Here is a 22,118-nt window from a genome sequence, read left to right on the forward strand (position 1 = left end):
GTTAGCACTAGTTGAAATTAAAATAAAAAATGAAAATGCTGTGAAAATGCAAGCAGGTCAGTCAGCATCTGTGGAAGAGAAACAGAGCTATTTCAAGTTGAATAAGACTCTTCTTTGGAACCAGTTAAACCCTATCTTCAACTATCCAGAGGCAAGGTGTATTGTGCCTGGAGTACGCTGGAAATGAATCGGATCTGAGATACACCGAATAGGCACGACATGGGACAGAGCATGATACTAAGTTTTTGAATCCTACACGGGAGGTTTTACTGGACAAGGTGCAAAGAGAGATGCATTGTAACTGCAGGGGGCCCGGAGGCTTTTCAAGCACATTGTAGAGGGCAATGGGAGCAGTTAGCTATGGAGGCCAATGCTAGGAGTCAATACATAAGGACCTGGAGACAGTATATTAAGAAGTTCAATGACCTTGCATGAGTGTCCAAGGTCAGCGAATGCATCTTTAAATGCCATATCCTGCTACCTGTAATGTAAGCATCTGATATATACAGGGTTAACGTGAGACTAAGTACAGTATCACCCATACAGTGATGTAAGAAAGCACATGACTCAGACCTCGGGTCAGTGTGTTGATGGCCAGAGACGTCTTTAGCTCTAAACATGGTGACAGCTCCTTGCCTGTACCCTTTACTGTACACATGTAAATAGTTACAGATAGCTAATAAAACCTTGCTGTTAACCTACAGAAGACTATGAAGACTTCCTTAACCAACATCATAACCAACATCATTACAACAAACTACCTCAGACACTACCCAATTCACCCACACCTGCATGACTTGCGAACTGACAATCTCTATCAATCACGACTCAGTGCTAACATTAATTAGCTCCTCTGCACCCTTGGACACTACTGAACGCCTCATACCCAGAAGTCACAACTTGCAAACACTGTAAGCTATTTAGCTATGACAGCCATATTATCCAAATAGATTTTTTTAATATAAATTTGGTGTACCCTATTCATTTTGCTCCAATTAAGGGGCAATTTAATGTATTCAATCCACCTATCCTGCACATCTTTGGGTTGTGGGGACGAAACCCACGCAAACACGGGAGATGTGCAAACTCCACCCGGACAGTGACCCAGAGCCGGGATCGAACCTGGGACCTCGGTGCCGTCAGGCAGCAGGGCTAACCCACTGCGCCACCGTGTTGCCCTGTTATCCAAATAGATTGATGACACTCGGTAACATACTCCCTTTCTTGCAGGACAAGATAACACATCACTGAAAGCTGCAGACGTGAACCAGGGAGGGACAGCCATCCCTGAATATTCTCTTTCCCATGGAGGAGATGGTGCTGGCCAATATTGGAATGTCCATTGCTGTGGCCAATGGCAGGGCTGAAATCATAGAAGATGATAGATTTCTCATACCTAGTCCCTCTTTTGACTTCACATCTCACTCACATCCCATACTCTTCTGATTTACAAGCTGTAGATTGTGTAAGCATGCACTTCTTAATGCCACCCACCCAAGCACAACAACCTTCTATTTGTGCCTTTCTCTTTTCAGATACTCAAAATGTGCATACTGGCCAGGGAGTGGAGGTAAAGAGAGATGACAATGATGATGAAAACACATTACCCCCTTACCCAATTTCACACGTACTGCTATTAGATATTACCAATGCATGTAATCTATAGGATGGTAAGGAAGCATGATCTGTTTGTCATGAGACATCTGCAGGTAGGACATGGGGCCAGGATAGCAAAGGTGCCAGTTCATTGGGGCAAGGTGAAACACAATCTTTCTGCCAGTTGACCCAATTATACCTTGGATGTGGTATCCCACAGAGGAATCCTGATTGGTTTACCCAATGGTGCATTAAGAAGCCTGACAGAAAGTCAGCGGTCAATGTCAAGGAGTATGGAGTAGTCCAAACTCAATTTGGTGCAGGAATTTAGTTAGAATGTGGATTCCATCTTTCCAGCACAAAACTGGTGGTCAACTCCTCTGGCACACTTGTAGACCTAAACATGATGCAGTGTCTGATGGCCATTGTCTCAGCTTCTGTTGCAGAACAAATAATGTCCACCAGAAGTCTCAATACTGCATTGAAAGCTCAAGCGAAGTCATGCAAGCTCAGACTGCTGTCATCGTGACTGTGGATTGCACATTGGGGCAAAGGGACTTATAGTCACAACAGTGCAACAATCTGACCTCAAACAGATTCCTGCCAGTGCTGAGGCATCACCCCAGCAGAACAACAATGGCTTCATGGTGTGCAACCCTACTGTGCTCCCTGAGAAAGGTAGCATTCTTCCTCTAATCTCTGCCACGCTCTGCCAGTGCCCTTTGCCTGTCAGACAGCCCATGTCAAGTTGGTGCATTTGCAATCGACCATACAGAGTTGCTCATGGTCATCCTTCTTGGCCATCAGTAGTGTTCCTCACTGAAAAACATTTGTTTTTCATTAGCTATACTTCAGAACTGGGGTAGAACTGCATAAGAGCACCATGGCTAGGACACATGGGAAAACCACACTAAGGGAATGCACTTGGGAAATAATTATTTGATACGTAATGATACTCCAAAAAATAAGTGAAGCTAATTTTGTGGTGGCTTTTATTTTTTTGCATTGTGCCCCTGCAAATTTTGTGATAGTCAATGACGAGGAAGTTAATGTTCAGAAACAGCCTGGTCAGAAAGGGATTGTTTAAGATGCCCCCTCCCTTTCTCTTCTTCCTCCTCTTCCCCATATTCCTTTCCTGTGCAGTTTGTGGCAAGATCTGTTGCCACATGTTGACAAGATTGGGCAGAATGCAGCAGACCATGCCTAATCTTGACAGCCACTCTAGCAAGTGCTGCTGGGCTCTTCCATTGTGGGTTCAGAAACAGAATTTCAGCATGCCAAACTTCTGGTCTGTAATATTTCATGTGCCAGCATGTATTATATTGTAAGCATGCTGTACATCAGAGTCATCAGCCATGTCATCAGTGGATATTGGCACACTGTTGCCACCCTTTGGTTAGGCATGAAAACTCTAATAAAGCTGGCACAATGGATTGGTGAAGAATGGAGTCATCACAACCGTTAGCGTGATGTCAGGCATTGATTTGTATAATTCTCTGCCTGTAGTCATACAGCAACTGGATGTAGAGGGACTGGAATCCCTTCCAATGTAGTTCATGCAGTGTCCGCAAAGTAATATGTGTGCAGCCAATGCACCCTGCACCATGGGCAAGCCTGCAGTCCGAGTAAAGGTGTGTGCTCTTTCCAATGGCTTCTCTCTGGCAAGAGGGAATGAAATGTAAAGTAATGCAAAAAAAATTTTAATGTAGTTGGGCCTTAATGTATAAAGAGTGTAATTGACTTTCCTTACACGACAATGGAAGGCAAACTGCAAAGCGATGCATACACCTTTCCAGCTGGAAGGAGCCTGGAAGGAGTTCATTTCCATTATCACCTTCAAAGCAATTTGCACTGCCATCTTTGCCCTGCTCTGTGGTTGCAGTTCTGGCTTCAGCATATGCTAAATTTCAGCGAGAATCTGCATTCATGACAACACAGCAACCCACAAATGATAACACGTCGCTCACAAGTTGTTCTATTTAAGATACCGTGTATGCAGTCGCAAAGTTCTTTTTAAAAATATGTTATTCTCCTTTTTCATATTTTCTCCCAAATTTACACCCAACAATAAACAATAAACAGTAATGAATGTAATGTCAATCCCCATGTCAATAACAACAATCCCATCCTCCCACCAAACCCCCAAACATTAGCCCACATGTTAACATAAACAAATGACAAAGAGGAATCAGGAATCACCCATAGTCACCATTAACACATACAGTCCCCCTCCTCCAACCCTCCCAGCCGCCATCCCACCTAATGTTCGATGTGATCCAATTCTCGAAAATGCAGAATGAATAACGCCCATGAATTGTAAAATCCCTCCATTCTTCCTCTCAGAAATTTGGCATGTCCACATTAACCCTTACCAACTTTTACAGATGCACTATAGAGAGCATCCTCTCGGTCTGCATCACAGCCTGGTATGGCAACTGCTCGGCCCAGGACCGCAAGGAACTTCAGAGAGTCGTGAATACCGCCCAGTCCATCACACGAACCTGCCTCCCATCCATCGATTCCATCTACACCTCCCGCTGCCGGGGGAAAGCAGGCAGCATAATCAAGGATCCCTCCCACCCGGCTTACTCACTTTTCCAACTTCTTCCATTGGGCAGGAGATTCAGAAGTCTGAGAACACGGACGAACAGACTCAAAAACAGCTTCTTCCCCACTGTCACCAGACTCCTAAACGACCCTTTTATGGACTGTCCTCATTAATACTACACCCTGTCTGCTTCATCCGATGCCAATGCTTATGTAGTTACATTGTATATATTGTGTAGCCCTATTATGTATTCTCATGTACTTTCTTGAATTCTGTTCAATTCCCTTTCTTCCAATGTACTGAATGATCTGTTGAGCTGCTTGCAGAAAAATACTTTTCACTGTACCTCGGTACACGTGACAATAAACAAATCCAATCCAATCCAATCCAATCCAATTTGACCTTGTCAAGTGTCAAGAATACCAGCATGTCCCCCCGCCACGCCAGGGCACAGAGTGGAGAGGTTAATCTCCACCCTAACAGGATCCGCCTTTGGGCGATCAATGAGGCGAAGGCTACAACATCTGCCCCCGCGCCAGTTTCCAACCCCGGCTGGTCCGACAGCCCAAATATGGCCTCCCGAGGGCCCGGGTCCAGTTCCACATGCACCACTTTCGAGGTTACCCTAAACACCTCCTTCCAGTTATCCTCCAGCTTTGGACAGGACCAAAACATATGAATGTGGTTTACGGGGCCCCCTCCTGCAATGTTCACACACATTGAGAAAGGTGCGCTCTATACACCACCTTCAGCTGCATCAGCCCCAACCTCACACACGAGGTGGAGACGTTCACCCTCCGGGGCACATGCAGTTGCAAAGTTAAAGGGTGCCACAGATTCAAGTGAACAAGCTGTGCACAATGAAAAGAAAGTGCAACGGACACTTTTGAGGATACCTTACAGGTGATTTCTCATTGAGGTTCAAGTAGGAGAATGCCTTCCTGAATACCAAGACCTCCCCTTCCCCCCTGTCACCAGCTTGTTCTGCCCTGTCTGACCTCATTCTCCAAATGATGCTGTACTGTAAGGCGATTGTCTGCCAGGAGCAGTTGAGGCAAAAACCTTGCAGTCAGCAATATCTTCTTCAGCATCCGCTGTAGACTTTTGCAAAATGTTTGCGAACAACTATGGAAAATACCAAACACTTGTAGAAACAACAGAACAATTAAAATAAATGAGAGCAACTAGCATACTTATGACCCCTTCAAATAAGACCGGGGCTGCTGGGTTGTGGGGATGTGGAGGGGGAGCGGTAGGGTGGTTGAGTTGCTTTCTGCTGCTAACAGGGTTGCAGTGCACCACTGACATAGAAGCAGCATTGCATGCTGATTGGCTTTATTATCTGCCTGCTCAGCATACCTCTGACAGCCCCTCACTGCAGCAAGCTATTGATCTCACCACTATGGCATCCAGCGTAATGCATCTCAAAATGTCCACACAATAATAATAATCTTTATTGTCACAAGTAGGCTTGCATTAACACTGCAAAGAGGTTACTGTGAAAAGCCCTTAATCACCACATTGCGCTGCCTGTTTGTGTATACTGAGGGAGAATTCAGAATGTCCAAATTATCTAACAGCACGGGCTGGATTCTCCATTTGGGAGACTAAGTTGCCACACCACCTTGAAGACGGTGGTGTTTTACGCCAGGGAAATTGGCGCAAAACGGCCACCGATTCCCTGCTCAGGGGCGGGGGGAGGCTAGCAGCCACAGTATCCCCAGCACCCACCCTGTCCGCGGATCAGCCCGCCTCCGCCTGTGGCGGCACTGGACCGAGTCAGCAGCTGCCACGCTGTGTTCCCGACGGGTGAGAACAAAAGTATCCCACGCTGTCGGGAACTCGACAGGTCGGGAACGGCGCATCGCGAAAGCGGCGCCATCCCCGATTCTGTCGTCATCGGGGATTCTCCGCCCGGTTTTGGCGTCAGGGATCGGAGAATCCAGCCCCACGACTTTCAGGAGTTGTGGGAGGAAACCGGAGCACCCAGTGGAAACCCACGCAGACACCGGGAGAGCGTTTCGGCTCCGCACAGACAGTGACCAAAGCCAGGAATCGAATCTGCGACCCTGGAGCTGTGAAGCAACAGTGTTAACCACTATGCTATCGTGCTGCCCCATGAGCTGTGGTCTGCCATTTTGCTCCTGCTCCCAAACCGCGGGCGATGCAGGTCGCAGTTTTGCACTTCTGAAGTCTACTAGGCAACTGGGCCGAGCGCGCCACGCGTATAGAACATAGAACACAGAACAGGCCCTTCGGCCCTCAATGTTGTGCCGAGCCATGATCACCCTACTCAAACCCTCGTATCCACCCTATACCCGTAACCCAACAAACTCCCCCTTAACCCTACTTTTATTAGGACACTACGGGCAATTTATCATGGCCAATCCACCTAACCCGCACATCTTTGGACTGTGGGAGGAAACCGGAGCACCCGGAGGAAACCCACGCACACACGGGGAGGACGTGCAGACTCCACACAGACAGTGACCCAGCCGGGAATCGAACCTGGGACCCTGGAGCTGTGAAGCATTTATGCTAACCACCATGCTACCCTGCTGCCCCTAAGACACTGCCATGTATGTCAAATTCTGGGGAACAACTTGCCAACTCACCGCGTTGGAATCTTAATGATCTGCAGTCAGAAATCTCCTATAAAAAACGCGCAGGATTAAACATTCATCTCAATAAAATTATGATCCGAAAGAGCATTTGATCGCCGGCTTGGTACAAAAGTGGAAAAGTGAATAGATTACCACACGATATCTTTCTGAAGATGTCACTGAACAAAAAGCTAAATAATTAGTTCAAGTCACTTTTGTGACATCCAAGTTCGCTCGTGGGGGGAAAAAAAGAGAGGTCAATAATTACCTTGAGAGTTTGGGGACAGCGCGTGCTGCCCCTGGGACGATACAGCAAGCGCTTCATTGGAGGAGCATTGACTATCCAAGTTTCAACCAATGCACCGTTGGCACAGTTATTGCATGTACAACGGTGGCACTATTGCTCCATTTCCCGAGGTTTCCAGCCGCTATATTGGGGTGATTGTTTATAAGACTGGCCGGTGCGTAGAACGGGAAGCGCTATCCTTTGTTTATTTCGGGAAATCAAAGGAGCTCGTTGTAAACAGACTGTTCCCAACTCAAATCAAAATTCCCAGGAGGAGGCGAGGCAGATTTTAAAGAGACAACTTTTAAGATCATCCAAACGTGTGCGGGAGCCAGTCAGTCAATGAATATAACAATAATCTGGCACAACTCAAGGTTCCCGAAACTCAACAGTTTAACTTAATTCAGCCTGGACTTTTCCAACCTCGGCAGCAGAAAGCCCAGGAAGATGCTGCCAAATTTAACCAAATTGCCACATTTATTTATTTTAAAAAACATACACCCAAATAAATCGAGCATCAATTGGCTGTTTGAGCATGCTATTCCCTAGAATGACACAGCCAGTTTAGAAGATTTGTTTAAAAATGCCAAGAAATGCTAATCGAAAACCTTTTCCTTAACAATCCTGTTGCTTTTTCCCCGAAATAAGAGTGACATTAAATTTACAAAAATATATTTCTGTGATCACCTCCGCTGCTTCTTCAAAACTTCTCCCCATCTTGACTGATTCAATGCAACATAGCGTATTTGTTGAAATTGTTGAACACAATCATGTTCAAACCCCGGGATATTATTGTCAAGTTAATCGCTAAAGCCCACTTGCTTACAGCTTGTTGCCAGAACGAAAACAAATGGGGATTTTTAAATATTTGTTTAAGCCTTAAGTAGACTCCGACGTCGCTATTCACCAGGCAACACGGAGAAACGTAATTTCGAACGGGTAGGAATGATCTGAAATTGGAATCGTTTAAAAAAAAAGGGAGGCAGCATTTCACGGACAAAAAAATGTTTCAAATTGCAGCTATTTCATCAATTCTTTTGTGAGGTAGAGATGGACGGTGAATGTGTATATCCAAGGCAACTGTAACCTTTCAGAGCAGTTAATATGAAAACATTTATTTCCAGACTGAACAAAAAATGCTGGATAAACTCAGCAGGTCTGACAGTGCCTGGGGAGAGAGAAATAGTTAACGTTTCGAGTCTGATATGATTTCTTCCACACTGTTCCGCTCTGTTTCTCTCCACTGATGCTGCCAGGCCTGCTGAGTTTATCTAGCACCTACTGTTTTTATTCCAGATTTCCGGCAGCTGCAGTATTTTGCTTTCATTAATCCGGGACAAAAAACATTTGAACCGTCGGTGGCTGTTAAGTAATACAGCATCTTGGATCTTTCCGTCGCCTCTGCGATAGGTGCTAAAATATCTGCTGAAATGTAATTAAGGCGTTTGCCTTAAGGATCGGATGGAGCGGCCCTGGGAAGTGGGGAGATGATTAATTAGAGCTGCTGATCCATCACCTCTCGCACCCTCCAGAAAGGTCCATCTACATTTTATAGTTTTACAGTCCCGAGTCCAAGAACACAAACGGGTTAGAGTACCCCCCTGAGGAAAGATAGAATGATTAAATTGATGCCCCAAAATTGAAGTATTTAAAATGAATGCTATATAGTAACAACGTGCATTTCTAACATTAATAACATAAAGCATGCCAAGATATTTCACGCCTGCTTTATCAGGCAACATTTAGCACCAAACCACATTATAATATAGCCAGGGATAATAGGGCGGATTGTCCATAGCTTGGTCAAAGAGGAAAGTCTTGAAGGAAGAGAGGAAGCGAGGCATGGAAGTTCAGGGAGTACTTCCAGAGTTGAGGGACTCTTCAGGTGCAGGTACCAGAGAGATCTCCACGTTCAAAGCACCAATGAACCGATATTAACCGTCTCCACGGTTCATATTAATCAGCAGTCCCATTCATTTTGCTGGAATTCTCTGAAATCTGGGTTGGTTGTTATATAATATTCCATTAAATCTAACAAATATGTGGAACAAACGCGGCGTGTTAATATTAATGAATATACTCCTCGGCATGTTGGCTTTGCTTGAGGCGACCTCAAAAGTTGATTTAGACTTTCAGCAAAAGCTGGTTATTTGCATAACATTAAACTAGAACGTCAAGGCATTTCAGTGCCGATGCTATCTCCACAATATTATAAATTGAACGATTTACTGAGAGTGAGGAAATGCATAAATCAAAAGGTTCATATGTCTGACCGATTCCGGCATGAGCTAGAGAAAGATCCAGTTGGTGTCAAGGTTTGATTTTTTTTTTTAACTTCTTAAAGGTGGCGGCGCTCAGATGAGTGAATTGCCTGATCCTTCACCACAACACTGCACAATTCGTCACAACGGTTCAAAAAAGCTGAGCTTTGTCAGATTTTTAAAAAGAAATCTTACTCTTAAAAAACATTTTTTTTTTAAATATCGCGTCAATTGATCATGTTTTCTGACAGTCTGGAGTAATGTGTTCGCTGCCGCAACTTAATATCCCTGTAAGGACATTAAACAGATGAGTTGTAAATCAAAGTACATTAAATGAGAGCCAGAATCACGCTCTCCTATTTATCCGGATCACCCCGAGCATTTAAGAAAACAGCAGCAAAAACAATCCCTGCACCAACCTAACAAGAAAATTGCTGCATAATTTACTCATTTACTTATTTCGCCGTTTGAGCCCTAATTTAAGGATTTAGACTAATTTGACTCCCTGCTTTTCCAGGCCGAAGGGTCAAATATCGTCGTAAACTTTGCATACCTTGCGCTTCAAACGCTACAGTACACACCTCATGGTGATTGAAACAACTACTTATGTTTGTCTGTGTGTGTGTGTGTGGGGTGGGGGACAACTTCCCTCTGACCAGTCGGTGCAATCTTCCCACTTCAACCTTGTTCAGAAAAGATGGGCCATTCTTCGCCGCGGCCTTTCTCAGTTATCTGAACATGCTGTCCTCGTCCCCACACTACCCCGGGCCTTAAACTAACACTGGCTGGTTTGCAAACTGGTCGGTCAGCTCATACAGACCTTAAAAACAAAAGGCAAGAAAGCTGCCCTCCAAAGCGAACACGTAAAGATTCCAGCAGCCAGTTTCAAGGTTTCTTGGAAATTTCATATGTAACATCTATGATTGCTTTTTGGAAGGAAGGAAACGCGCGCGCGAAATAAGATAGGGCAAAGAAAAAAAGTGTAATGGTGTACAATGCTCGCAAGGAGCCAAGAGTTTCTGAATATTGCTGATCAGATATAGCACAGGAATCGCAGCAACCAATTTAGATCAGTTGGCGGTGCATTCAATTCCCAATAATGTAAGATTTAATTTAAATCACACTGATTTTAAACCAGGTCGCCTTTACCGGGAGTTTACTTTCCATCGCCCGTAATCAACTGGTTCTGTGTATATGGGGGCAGCAACAGATTGGTTGTGTAAAATTTACGTTTAGTTATGATTTTCTGATCTGATCTGAATAGCAGATTAAACCGATTATGGTATGAAGATATTTCTAGCTCGAGTTTACAACCATGTTGATCCCAACATAATCCTCATTCATGCAGAACGCTCTTAGCGAAGTAAATATCTACAGCATTCTGAAATATAATTCTTTGCAAAGAATATTGTCTGTGGCCCATTGCAATTTACTGATAGGCTTGCCCCGCATTGAAAGCTGAAGCACTAATGTATTATTTCCTTAAGGTATTTAATTCCTTTGACATCAAGGAATGGTGCATATCAGAAAATAATCGACGCAAGGCTTTTTCGCGCGATTTTATTTTATATTATCCAAAGATATTTCCATAGTATTGTCCTTTATATTTCTTAAATAATTATTCCCCCATCTTTAAGTGCAGTGCCCCTCAGATAACTCAGGAAGGCACGTTCTTTATAATTCAACCTGCAGATGCAATACTGTATGCAACTGCCTTTCAAAGTTACAACCCAGCTAATTTTCAATAATGTAATTATCACAATGCTGATTTGCAACGTTTTAGTTTAAATGAGTTTTTGTTTAAGGCACTGCTGTTTAGTTGGAGCATTGTGAGGATTTGAGAGCGGTCACGTGGTCACAGGCCTGCACCTGGGGCCAACAACCACTGATTAAAATCCATCTGTGTCTGAAGCTCTTTTATGGGAAATACCAAAATATCTCGAAAAGTGAGAACTGCGAGCTAAATTAAACCCAGTTTAATGGCGAGGGTGACTTTTTTCAGCGTGTTTCCCGCTCGCTGTAGCTGTGCTTCCGAACTCCTTTCTTCATTCAGCTGAGGTTCTTGTGCATGGATAGAATTTTACTTTGAAATAACGGCGTCAGTGTTTTATATATCAACACTGTAGGGGGATAAAAAAAATCACTTAAGTCGCGTCCGTTAATAATGAATACACGACACGAGAAACCTGATGAATCAGTTGGGAAATGTATTAGGGGGCGTGGGGCTGAGCCAAGAACACCAAGAGGATCCCAAGGCTAGCTCTGTACGAAGTTAACTGATCTCAGCTGGAAGGAGGATGGGTCTTGACCTTAGAGTTCTTAGGCAAATGAGATGAAGAATTGCTGGATGTACTGGATGCTGATGGAAGTTTTAAAAGTTGTTGATAGTGTGAACAAAGAAAGACCATTTCATCCTATTAAGGAGTCAGAAACGATGGGTAGTCATTTATGTTCTACTTGCTCTCAGGATGGAGGTGACACTGGCAAGACCACATTTAATACGCATGTACTAACCTGAGAAGATATTGGTGGATCTTCTATTTCACCGGAGAGTGAGCATAGATGTTCAGATACATTTCTGTTTACAGAGGATGGTTAAATGTGGAATGCTTTTTGCCACAGGAATGGCTGAGGCACAGACCATTGCATATTTTTAAGGAAAATCAATTCAATGTTTGAAGCAGAGGAAGGTACAGAACTATGAAGAGAATGTAATGCAGTGGCATTCGGTTGAATTGCTGTGTGAACAATCCATGTAGACTAATGATCTTCTCTGTGTATTAAGATTCTATGTTCTGTGATTACACTTTACTGATGCCTGTCTTGAAATGCACATGTGGTAAGGCTTGATGTCCCGTGTTGTTAATTACATCAACATTGTTGTCTCAGCTCACACATGAAGAATAGTTACTTTGGTGAGATACCCAACCAATACTGATGCCTTTGAGGTAATACTGTAGCATGAAGCTATCATCACGGGACATGAGAGAGGAAAGTGGTGAAGAAATATTAGTTCACTGATTTCTAATGGGGTTTAATTCTCCTGAAGAAGTTGTAAGCACACTCCATACATGCTGCTTCCTGTAGAATCATATTAAGCACAATCACTTACAAAAACATAAATGTGTTATCAAAAATAATTGTTTTCTAAGATGAAATATTTTGCTATTCCATCTGCTTTGCAGTTATAATTGATTATATTTATGAGGGAGGAAACAGAACTGTAAAGTAAAATTAACAGAATTGGATTCCATTAGGAATTGAACATTATTGTTTTATTCCCAGAATCTGTGCTTCAGTCCAGCATTCAATGATAGAATATTTTTATTATTCCTAGATTTGTGCACGCATACACATTTATCTTTCTCCCTATAAACTGCATAGAATTTCAATTAATTAAATTTGGAACAATTTCAATCTAGCTCCACATAATGATCACCCATAGCATAAAACTGTCTATAATTTGGTACAAATTCGGCAATCATTCAGTAAATACATAAGGGCACTTACTTTGGAAAAATGAAACACTATTGCAGTAAATGAATATAGTGGGGGAAAAGATGCAATTAGTATAAATTTTTCAAAACTGTTCAGAGGAAATACTGTACGATTTAATCCATTCTTACTTAATTATCTCATAATCACCAGGGTGAAAGTTTGGAAGCATTTGTCCTTATAGTTGCAGCTAACTAATTGTTTAAATTAAATCTGTCATACCTGGATGTGGGTTGTATATGAGTTATGAATATGAAATAAAAAACTTTATAGTCAATTCCACTAGACTAGACACCATATCATTTTAAAAGGTTTTTTAAGTATCTACTTCTGATTATTCTTATTTCTATTTTATTTGCTGCATCATTATGTTGAGAACTAACATTTATACTTCATTTATATTAATTCTCTGCAATGCTGATAGTGTAAAATGACACATTATCCTTGCATTATTCATCATATGAATAATACTTTATTTCAACCCCTTAGATATATTTGAGATCACATCCTGCAAAGTCAAATTTTACAAAACAATAACATGTTGTATTGATAAAAGATACCAATCAAGTATTTGATTATTTTGCCTTTGTTGAACTAAAATGAGTCACCGTCACCATCTGTTTAAGGGGGCATATTGAAAAATGGATAGAAGAGAAAAATATGTGATTATAATTAAAGCAAGGTGTATAAATGAGGTTCAAGAGTGTTTCAGTTGTTTATGATTGTCAACCTAATCCCAAAATTAATTTGCTATTTATTTTTATAATGTACTCCGGTCAACATTTAATGGTAGTTTGTTAAGCCTTTTTTACAGTCAGTTAATTTCAGATATAATTCATCTAATCCATGTGAGTTCTGTAGTATGACAGTCACACAAAATATGTACCTACAAATGTTTGTCATGACCTTGGTGCCGAGTTGCAAAGAAAATAATTAGTGTTGATTTGTATGCTTTCCTTGAGAGATTATAATGACTCCAATGCAAAACTATTGAATATTTAATTATGATTGTGTAGATATTTTATATTGTCTATAGTTCAATTGATCAGTATGAATCTTATCCAGAATATCCATAATTATGATATAATGGCCAGCCTGTTTTATTATTCCTGTTGCTTTGTTATCTTACCTGCATAACAGTTAACTTTGCAATATAAGTGATACCAATTAATACTGATATCCCAGTGCTATTACACTATTATTGGTAAAATTGCAATTATTCAGATATAATACATATTAATCTTTCAGTCCATTTCAATATAAAGTAGAAACCTGCATACCACAATTAAGCATTCATACAATAAAGAATATTGCAATGATTACAACCAGTTCAAGATAATGTAGTAAACATTGTAGGTAATGGTGCAGCCTATTTTTAATTGTTAAAAATAATCTTTGAAAATTATTATTTATTTGGAAATCAGTTGCAATTCTGATTTAATATTATGATATTAATATTATTCATGATCAGTGGAGTGTCAGCCTGGAGTATGTTCTCAAGGATTCGACAACCTCTGACTCGAAGGGAAGATATGAGTTCATTCCCAAATTTGATATTTGTTCCCATTTTAATTCAACATTAAAACATTTTATCCTTGATATCATTGCTCTTTGCTTGGACAGCAGTGGTTCTGACTAATAACTGAATCTGAATATTTTAGGCTTTAATCATTTATTCTATTTTAGATGCACGTTGACTTGATGAATTTGCATTTTGCATACCTTTCCATTATTGCGCGAACAACTGCATAAAGTGTGTTCAACACATACCAAGTCCCTCATCTGGTGATGTCATCGTGAAGAAAATTAAACATTTTTTCAGCTACTGCAAGCGAAAGACTCAACAAATATTTCTCACATAGAGAGGACCTTTAGTATTAATTTAATATTAAAGTCATCGGCTGATACTTTCCATAAAATGGCACTTCACATAATTCCAAAAACACGGTTACATCCCAAAATATCCTGTAATCCCGTGTGATAAAAATGAATGATGTTTTATTCAATCATAATTTTTTAAATGATGGCAATGATCCCCAAATTCAATAATGAACATAGAATTTGAAATACTCAGGCAGCGTTAGCAGTGCACCAGATTTAATTAGAATCTTACCAAATTAAATGTTTTACTGTGACATAATTAACCTCACAAGGATTAACGTCCATGGTCATGTTTACGGTACAGCTTGATTGTCGCGTTTCTGAAGGAAATCATATGTAGCCAAGGAAACACCCAGAAAATCCAAGCTATGATTCCAAATATCCAATAACATGCCAGTTGCTCCTCAGTTTTTTCTCAGTTCCACACTGTGTAAAGTTCTAAGTAAAGGCGATAATATTGGGCATGTCCAATGTGATTTTTAATCATTTCCAATGGTTGCAAATCTATACCATTTACAAAGCAAATGTGGAAAAGTTAAATATTTAGGTTGCAACACAATGCTAGGTTCAAATGACCCGGTAATCCACTATTAAGGTCTGGGTCTTGCTGTTTATGATGCCAAATAAATCTTTAGTAAAATATTTCCCGGTATCATTCATTCGTTATTTGATTCTCTCGAACTTGCGACAACGTCATTCCTTTCCTCTTTCTCATCCACACATATATACAAATTATTTTTTTTAAAACAGAGCAGACAGACCCTTAAAATTTTAACTGCACAAGATAAATTCATTACATTTAAAGCTGGCACAAACTACTCCCTTCTCGTTGAAAAACCTACACCAGTGTCACTATTTATTTTGATTATAGTTTCCTAATCTATCGTGCAGGTCTGCTCGTAAACAACTTTTCTCCCTCACTCCTTCATCCTAAAGCAAGCAACAGTTTGGCCACTTCTGAGAAACATTCAAATGGACAGTGGCAACATTTTAAATATGTCCATTTAATCTACGCAGAGTAAAATTCTAAATAGGCTATACTATGTCCAATTTCTCTAAATGCCTAAACTGTGAGGATATAACTCGTATTTTTGAGAGTGTGAAGTCAGAAACGCGCTAAACTACCGAGCTAGGACTACTCTCGGGCTAATTCTTCCGTTCCTCCCGGTGACTAGAATATGATCCAGCCCCAAACCTGCACCATCACCACCTCCCACCCCATGTCTGCCACAGATATTCAAGTGCCACGCCAGCCTCAAACTCAACCTGGCAGAGGGTTCGATATGTTCCTTCGTCGACAATTAAAATAATGGTTTGAATGGACCACTTCTTGTGGGGGAAGACAAGCAAATATCAAAACGTGACGCTCATTTTAATTCCATGCAATAATATTGAGCCCCAAATATAAGAACTGATGCTGACACTATAATTAGGTATTGACATGAAAGGTTAGCCAATTCAAAATGCCAGTTTGAAGAGGGTAACTATTGGTTTCTGAGGGGAAGCGTGAAGAAGGAGATCACATAACATAATGGAAAGTGATAAAACGCACCAAACGCTGCCACTAATCTTTATTCAATCCAAATATCAATCTAGTTTTGATGTTCGTTTAATGCAAGATTATTTAACAAGCAGAAAATGGTTGGCAGTCAGAAAGCGGAATAGTTTCACGGTTCTAATCCTGGAAATATTTGTAATTCATGACACATAAATTATTTGTGGGGTGGCATGTTTTAGGGTTTCTGAAATGTCGATTCTCGCTCTTTTTCTATACAGTCTCTAACATTGAGAGGCACACCCGCCCCTAAATCCGATATTTATTGAATTTGGAAAGAAAACTCTGAACCAACTCTTTACAATTGAACTTGTTTAACGGGCCCTGCTAAAAGTATTTATCTTGTGACTGGGCGGACGCTGGGAGCTTGTTTCCCCAGATTAGCCCAGTCGATTCTGATGGATTGTGGGTGGTGACTTATCAGCGAAAACTAGGAGGAATCTTCTGGCAGTGGGAGGAGTTTTCTATCAGTTCCGCCACCTTATCCAGGCGGGTCATTCCTGCCCCTCGGCACAGTATACAAATCCAGCTCCTGCCTCCTTAACACACAATCCACACACAGGCTTTCATATGTTCGGCTGAAGCACTCAACCCGCCTGTTAGAAAAGGCATCATGTTTCATTGAAACCAAACGTATCTTTTTTTGTTTGTCACCTGAACATTCGGATCTTGTGCTATGGATTGAAATTGAAAGAGAATATCGATGAGACATTAAAAGGGGCGGTGAACTGTGTTTTAAAGGTGCGATGAATGTGGAGAGGCTAGCCGAAAGCGGAAGACCCCCGGCTCCTTGTGACATGGCCGCCTCCAGCTTCCCTTTGCTGAGGTCGGGTGAAAGCAGAGATCGGTTAGAAAACACAGCCAGCGAGTCCTCGGACACGGAGGCGGCAGCAGGTAATGGGATGCACCCAGTTCCTTATTGTTGGCACAAGGAGTGCTCCAGGGGGGAGCAAATGACCTTCCCATCGCTTCTGAGATCCCCCGTCTCCGGAATAACGCCAGCTCGAGTTGAACCCTTGCGCAGAAATGAAAGGAATGATATGCAGTAGGAGTTTAAATCTAAAAGTGAAGGGCGGACTTCCGCCAAGCTATTTTTTGCCCGCACGTAGCTGTCTAAAATGCACGATCGGTGGATAAAAGCTGTCATCATTTTTTTTTTTAATTCTGATCTTCTAAATGTTTGGATGTTTCAGCCGATGTGTTGACAGTGAGGGAATGAGGCAGGTTTAAGCGTCGCTTTGCTGATCTGCAGGTTTATCGGGGGCTGATTCTGTGATAATGGAGACGAGTCTGGTGCTCTGAACTGTCAATGGACAAATGAACATTAACCATTTCTAAACTAGCACTAACCAGGTAGCTTTTAATAACCTTGACAGCAAATGGCGTGCAATGGAACAATGGCAGGAGGGGTCATTAAACCGAGCCATCTCGTTGATAATAATATTGACACTGAGTGGTTGTGAAGAATGGTATTTTACTGATCCCTCATTGAAGTTGCCGGGGGGTTGGGGGGTGGGGGGGGGGGGGGGGGGGGGTGCCTTGAATGCTGATACAATCCGTTTTGCAATCTTGTTCCAGCGGTACTTTCTTTCTCTTGAGGTTCCGGGCGAGTTGTTGTAATGTGCACGTGTTGCATATCTGCGTTTGTATTTTGCAGATAAGGAGAAATCGATGCAGCACAAATCAGAAGATTGCAGTACGGACGATCCGTCCAAAAAGAAAAGGCAGAGACGTCAGAGAACGCATTTCACCAGCCAGCAACTCCAGGAACTGGAGGCGACCTTCCAGAGGAACCGCTATCCCGATATGTCCATGAGGGAAGAGATCGCCGTTTGGACAAACCTTACAGAGGCCAGGGTTAGGGTGAGTATCCTTCGCCTCTCGGTCGGTTCTGTTTATCGAAAGAGAACACGGGCAGAAAACTGAGGATATTCTGATTGAATCGCACAGCTAGGGACTTGGACTCACTATGTGTCGTTCAAAATGTTCGGCATACGGTTAAATGTGCACACCAATTCTCATCGTATTTCTTCAGATTGGCGTAATACTTTATGTAGTCAGATAACATTAGGTGCAATATTACTAATTAGATTAAAAGATGCAGGTCAGTATCATATAATTTAGTAGTTGGATTAATAGTGGAACGGGAATCAGTAACACCGCGTGTAGACCCAAAAAGAAGGGGAGTCTGAACAATTCTTCTTAGTGAAGCGTAATTTATATATTTTTTTTAACTTAAAGGGTTTCCTCAATATGTCTCCTTCTTGGGCCACTGTTCGAAGTCCAATAATGTCCCGAGGATTATAAAGAATATTTAATGGCAGCAAACTGTCTGATCTTTCAAAGCGCAAATTGGTGAAAACCCAGGCGATGAAGTCCCAATACTACATCATAAACCACACAAAATGATTACATCATGCATTTTGTCTTTAAACAAACTCGCGTGCTCGCCCCTGAGAACACCGTGGACTGGGAACCAGACAAGTTTTAATGTGTTCCAAACATTTGCGGTGTCAGCTCTCTAGATGGAAGAAAATGCCCTGGCTGAGCAATATATTTGTATTCCAGCAAAGCCAAAGTGAGCTCAGGGCTGTCACAGTCATTGCCGGGGAAACAAACTGCGTGTGTGTTAGTGAGCGGGTAATGAGCACCTATATATTTCTCAGTGTGTTTTCACACGGAATACAGACAATAACCCCATTGTCTAGTATTTTTCAGACCGTAAAATTAGACACAAATGTTTTACAATTTCACTTAACCCTGCTATTACGAAATCTTACAACGTGCTCTTAAACTAATAATTATCCAGTTAAATCGAATGTCCTTTTCTGTAAAAATGTTGCAACAATAAGAATAGCAGAACACCCCAGTAGATTTTTTTTAAAAACTGTGACCATACGTGCAATTGCTACATTAATACAACTTACAAGACCATCCATGGGAAACCGCTTTCATTCAATTTTTACAGAACCTCTGCTGGTCATGTAGCCCCCCCCCCCCCCCCCCCCCCCCATTTAGATCAATACAAAACAATGTCAACGGAAGTTAGCTGGCGCTCTTTTATATTGTATTATCCCATCAGATGATCATCAGTCAGACATTATTATAAGTTTGCATGTTTTCTATTGGGGGATTAATTTGCTTCAACGCTGCTGGATTTTTTCGGAAGCACAACGAGTTTTATCAGTGGAACAACGATTGTAAAAGTATTCGCAGGTGGATAGTTAACAACGATAAACATTATTGTGCTTTACTTTCAGGGGAATGGAAATATTTTGCAGTGTAGAACAGAGAAGATTTCAGATCAGAGAAAGGGACCTTATTTTAATAACGCCTGCAATTCAGTTCAATGAAACTCAGAATCAATCAGTTTGTTATTTATCAGATTTAATCCTATATAAGCCGATCAGACCACGGGCAGTGACCCATGTGTCTTTCTAAAGAAACCCGAAGTGAGAAATTAGAAGGAAAACCAAATGAATGTAATTTGTTTTAAATCTGGCAGTAGATTGACTGCAATGTCGAATGGAACATATATTAACTACAATCAGTTAGTTAGTCTCCGTTTACATCCCCACGGTTTCAAATTGACAGGATTCTTCTGAACCTTTCTATCATTTTATAATCACACACCCTATTCAATTACTTAGGCCGCAGTGTCCATATTCGCGCCATGCTTTTAACACATGTGCATAACAAGATCATAGAAAGGGACAAAGTGGAGGCTTGTAAATTCTCAGCTCAAACCATTTTAAACTGTGAACTGCTAAACTCTTTCTGATTTCTTTCTTTCTGCAACTTCGATGATTCGAGGCAGCAGGACCAGTTCCCTATTTATTTGTTGTGTATCAGTGACAGCCGCACGTTAATCACTTTTAACTTGCTCCCTTTTGTCTTTTTTTATAGGTTTGGTTCAAGAACCGCAGAGCAAAATGGAGGAAGAGGGAGCGCAATCAGCAGGTGGATCTATGTAAAAATGGATTTATGCCGCAGTTTAACGGCCTGATGCAGCCTTACGACGACATGTACGCCGGTTACAGCTACAACAACTGGGCGGCCAAGAGCCTGGCCCCAGGCCCGCTGTCATCCAAGAGCTTCCCGTTTCTCAGCTCCATGAACCCACTGTCTTCTCAATCCATGTTCTCGGCGCCAAGCACCATCTCCTCCATGACAATGCAATCCACTATGGTGCATTCGGCTGTACCGGGAATGCCGGGCTCCAGCCTCAGCAACATCAATAATCTCAACGGTTCCTCTCTCAACTCAGCCATGTCCTCGGCTGCCTGTCCATACGCACCACCGACTCCTCCTTATGTTTACCGGGACACTTGTAACCCTGGTCTTGCCAGCCTCAGACTGAAACCCAAACAGCACAGCGGTTTTGGATACGGCAGTTTGCAAAATCCAGGGTCCAGTCTTAATGCATGTCAATATGCAATCGACAGACCCGTGTAATGTACAAAAAAAAGAACTGGACGTTTGATGCAGACAAGAGGGGGAAATCAAACTCAGTAAAACAGGATTTCATTGCAAAGTTTTAATGGCGTGTGCGGGTTACCACTCTCCTGGACTTCAAGCACCATTCTGTCCAATTCGCAAACAAAAAAAAATATTTAACTGCAAGAACTTGAGTGAGTTTTTTAAAAAGAAAGAATATTCAGTTGGGTACAGTAGTTCGGTGTCCTTGAAAGTTTTTTTTAAGCTCAAGTTTACTATTAATACTGAACAATTGAAAGTGGATTTGTGTATATATAGAAATCAAATCTATTATTGTTACACGTTGCAGTCCGTTGATAAATATAAAGTTTTAAAAATGTGTAGACAAACAAAAAAAAGATGCATGTCTATTGCTGTACTCCAAAAGAAGGAATGTTATACATTACCGCCATTCCTAACTCCGCAGCAAAGAAACCTACCTCTAAACTCTTGAGATTCATTCGCCCAAAAATGAAAAAAAACTCCAATTTAAAAAAAAATAGCATGCTATAAAAACTGACTTTTTGCATAGAATTGCTTTTGAATGGATAGATTTTAAAAACATCCCCCACGGAGAGTATAAATATTATCTATATATGTTTTCAAAGCTGAATTATTTTTACTTGTGTTTTCACTTCGGGCCAATGTCAAACAAACAAATAACACAGCGGCCGATTTCTCTTCCCGGTGGCATTTCGGAAGCAGGGTTGTACAGTGTAGATTGCTGTAATAAAGTCTCAAAACATTGAAAAGAAAATTGACCTGGATGAATTGATTTCTCTCCATCTCCCCCCGCGGCCCAGAACAACATTTCTCCTGGCATAATGTGTTCTGGTGGCAGGTCCGGGCCAAAAACAAGTTAGCTGCAGTCCATGATCAATCAGAATGGCCCACCTTCGGCCCGCCTTCAACAACAGGACTCGATCCACCCCATTCACAGTAAAGGTATCAAAACTGCTTCTGTTCTAACCGTGGTGGACAATGCACATGGATTGCATTCCTTTTCATGAATGCTGTGCATACATTCCGCGCCCAATTGCAACATCGTAGCCACATCTTATCAGGGGGGAAAAAAGTATTTAAGATATATTTTGGGCGTTGGAAAAATGATGAGTTTGCAAACGTGTAAAGATAGAGCCGTAACCGACTAAGCGAATCCAATCACAAACTAATGTAAAGCTTTCAAAACGCTACCGGTTGCTCCTTCCGCCAATGAGAGAGAGGGGGGGGGGGGGGGGGGGGGGGGCGCAGAGGAACACACGAAGGAAGAGTTGCAACGGGTACTTTATTTTCGTTTCGGCAGCTGAGAATTATTAGACCAGCAGAAATGGTGAGATTCTGCTGGGAAAACAATGCACCCGGGAGCAATGGTGTTCCTTCATTTCGAAGCTGACGTTGAAATTTTAACAGAAGTTTA

The 22,118-nt window shown here is 41.8% G+C and overlaps 1 protein-coding gene across 4 annotated transcripts in view; it reads left to right on the forward strand.

Moving 5' to 3' along the window:
* The window catches only part of pitx1 (paired-like homeodomain 1), a 47,082-nt gene extending 26,022 nt beyond the window's left edge, over positions 1-21,060 (forward strand). For all 4 annotated transcript variants that reach the window (XM_038795845.1, XM_038795847.1, XM_038795843.1 and 1 more), the window contains exons 3-5: positions 16,967-17,119; positions 17,883-18,088; positions 20,132-21,060. In XM_038795845.1, the coding sequence (XP_038651773.1) occupies positions 16,972-17,119; positions 17,883-18,088; positions 20,132-20,680 (903 nt within the window). In that variant the 5' untranslated portion in view covers positions 16,967-16,971 and the 3' untranslated portion in view covers positions 20,681-21,060. The remainder of the gene's footprint in view (positions 1-16,966; positions 17,120-17,882; positions 18,089-20,131) is intronic.
* Positions 21,061-22,118: the final 1,058 nt, after the last annotated feature.

The sequence above is a fragment of the Scyliorhinus canicula genome, chromosome 4, assembly GCF_902713615.1.
Source record: "Scyliorhinus canicula chromosome 4, sScyCan1.1, whole genome shotgun sequence".
NCBI classification, from domain to species: Eukaryota; Metazoa; Chordata; class Chondrichthyes; order Carcharhiniformes; family Scyliorhinidae; genus Scyliorhinus; species Scyliorhinus canicula.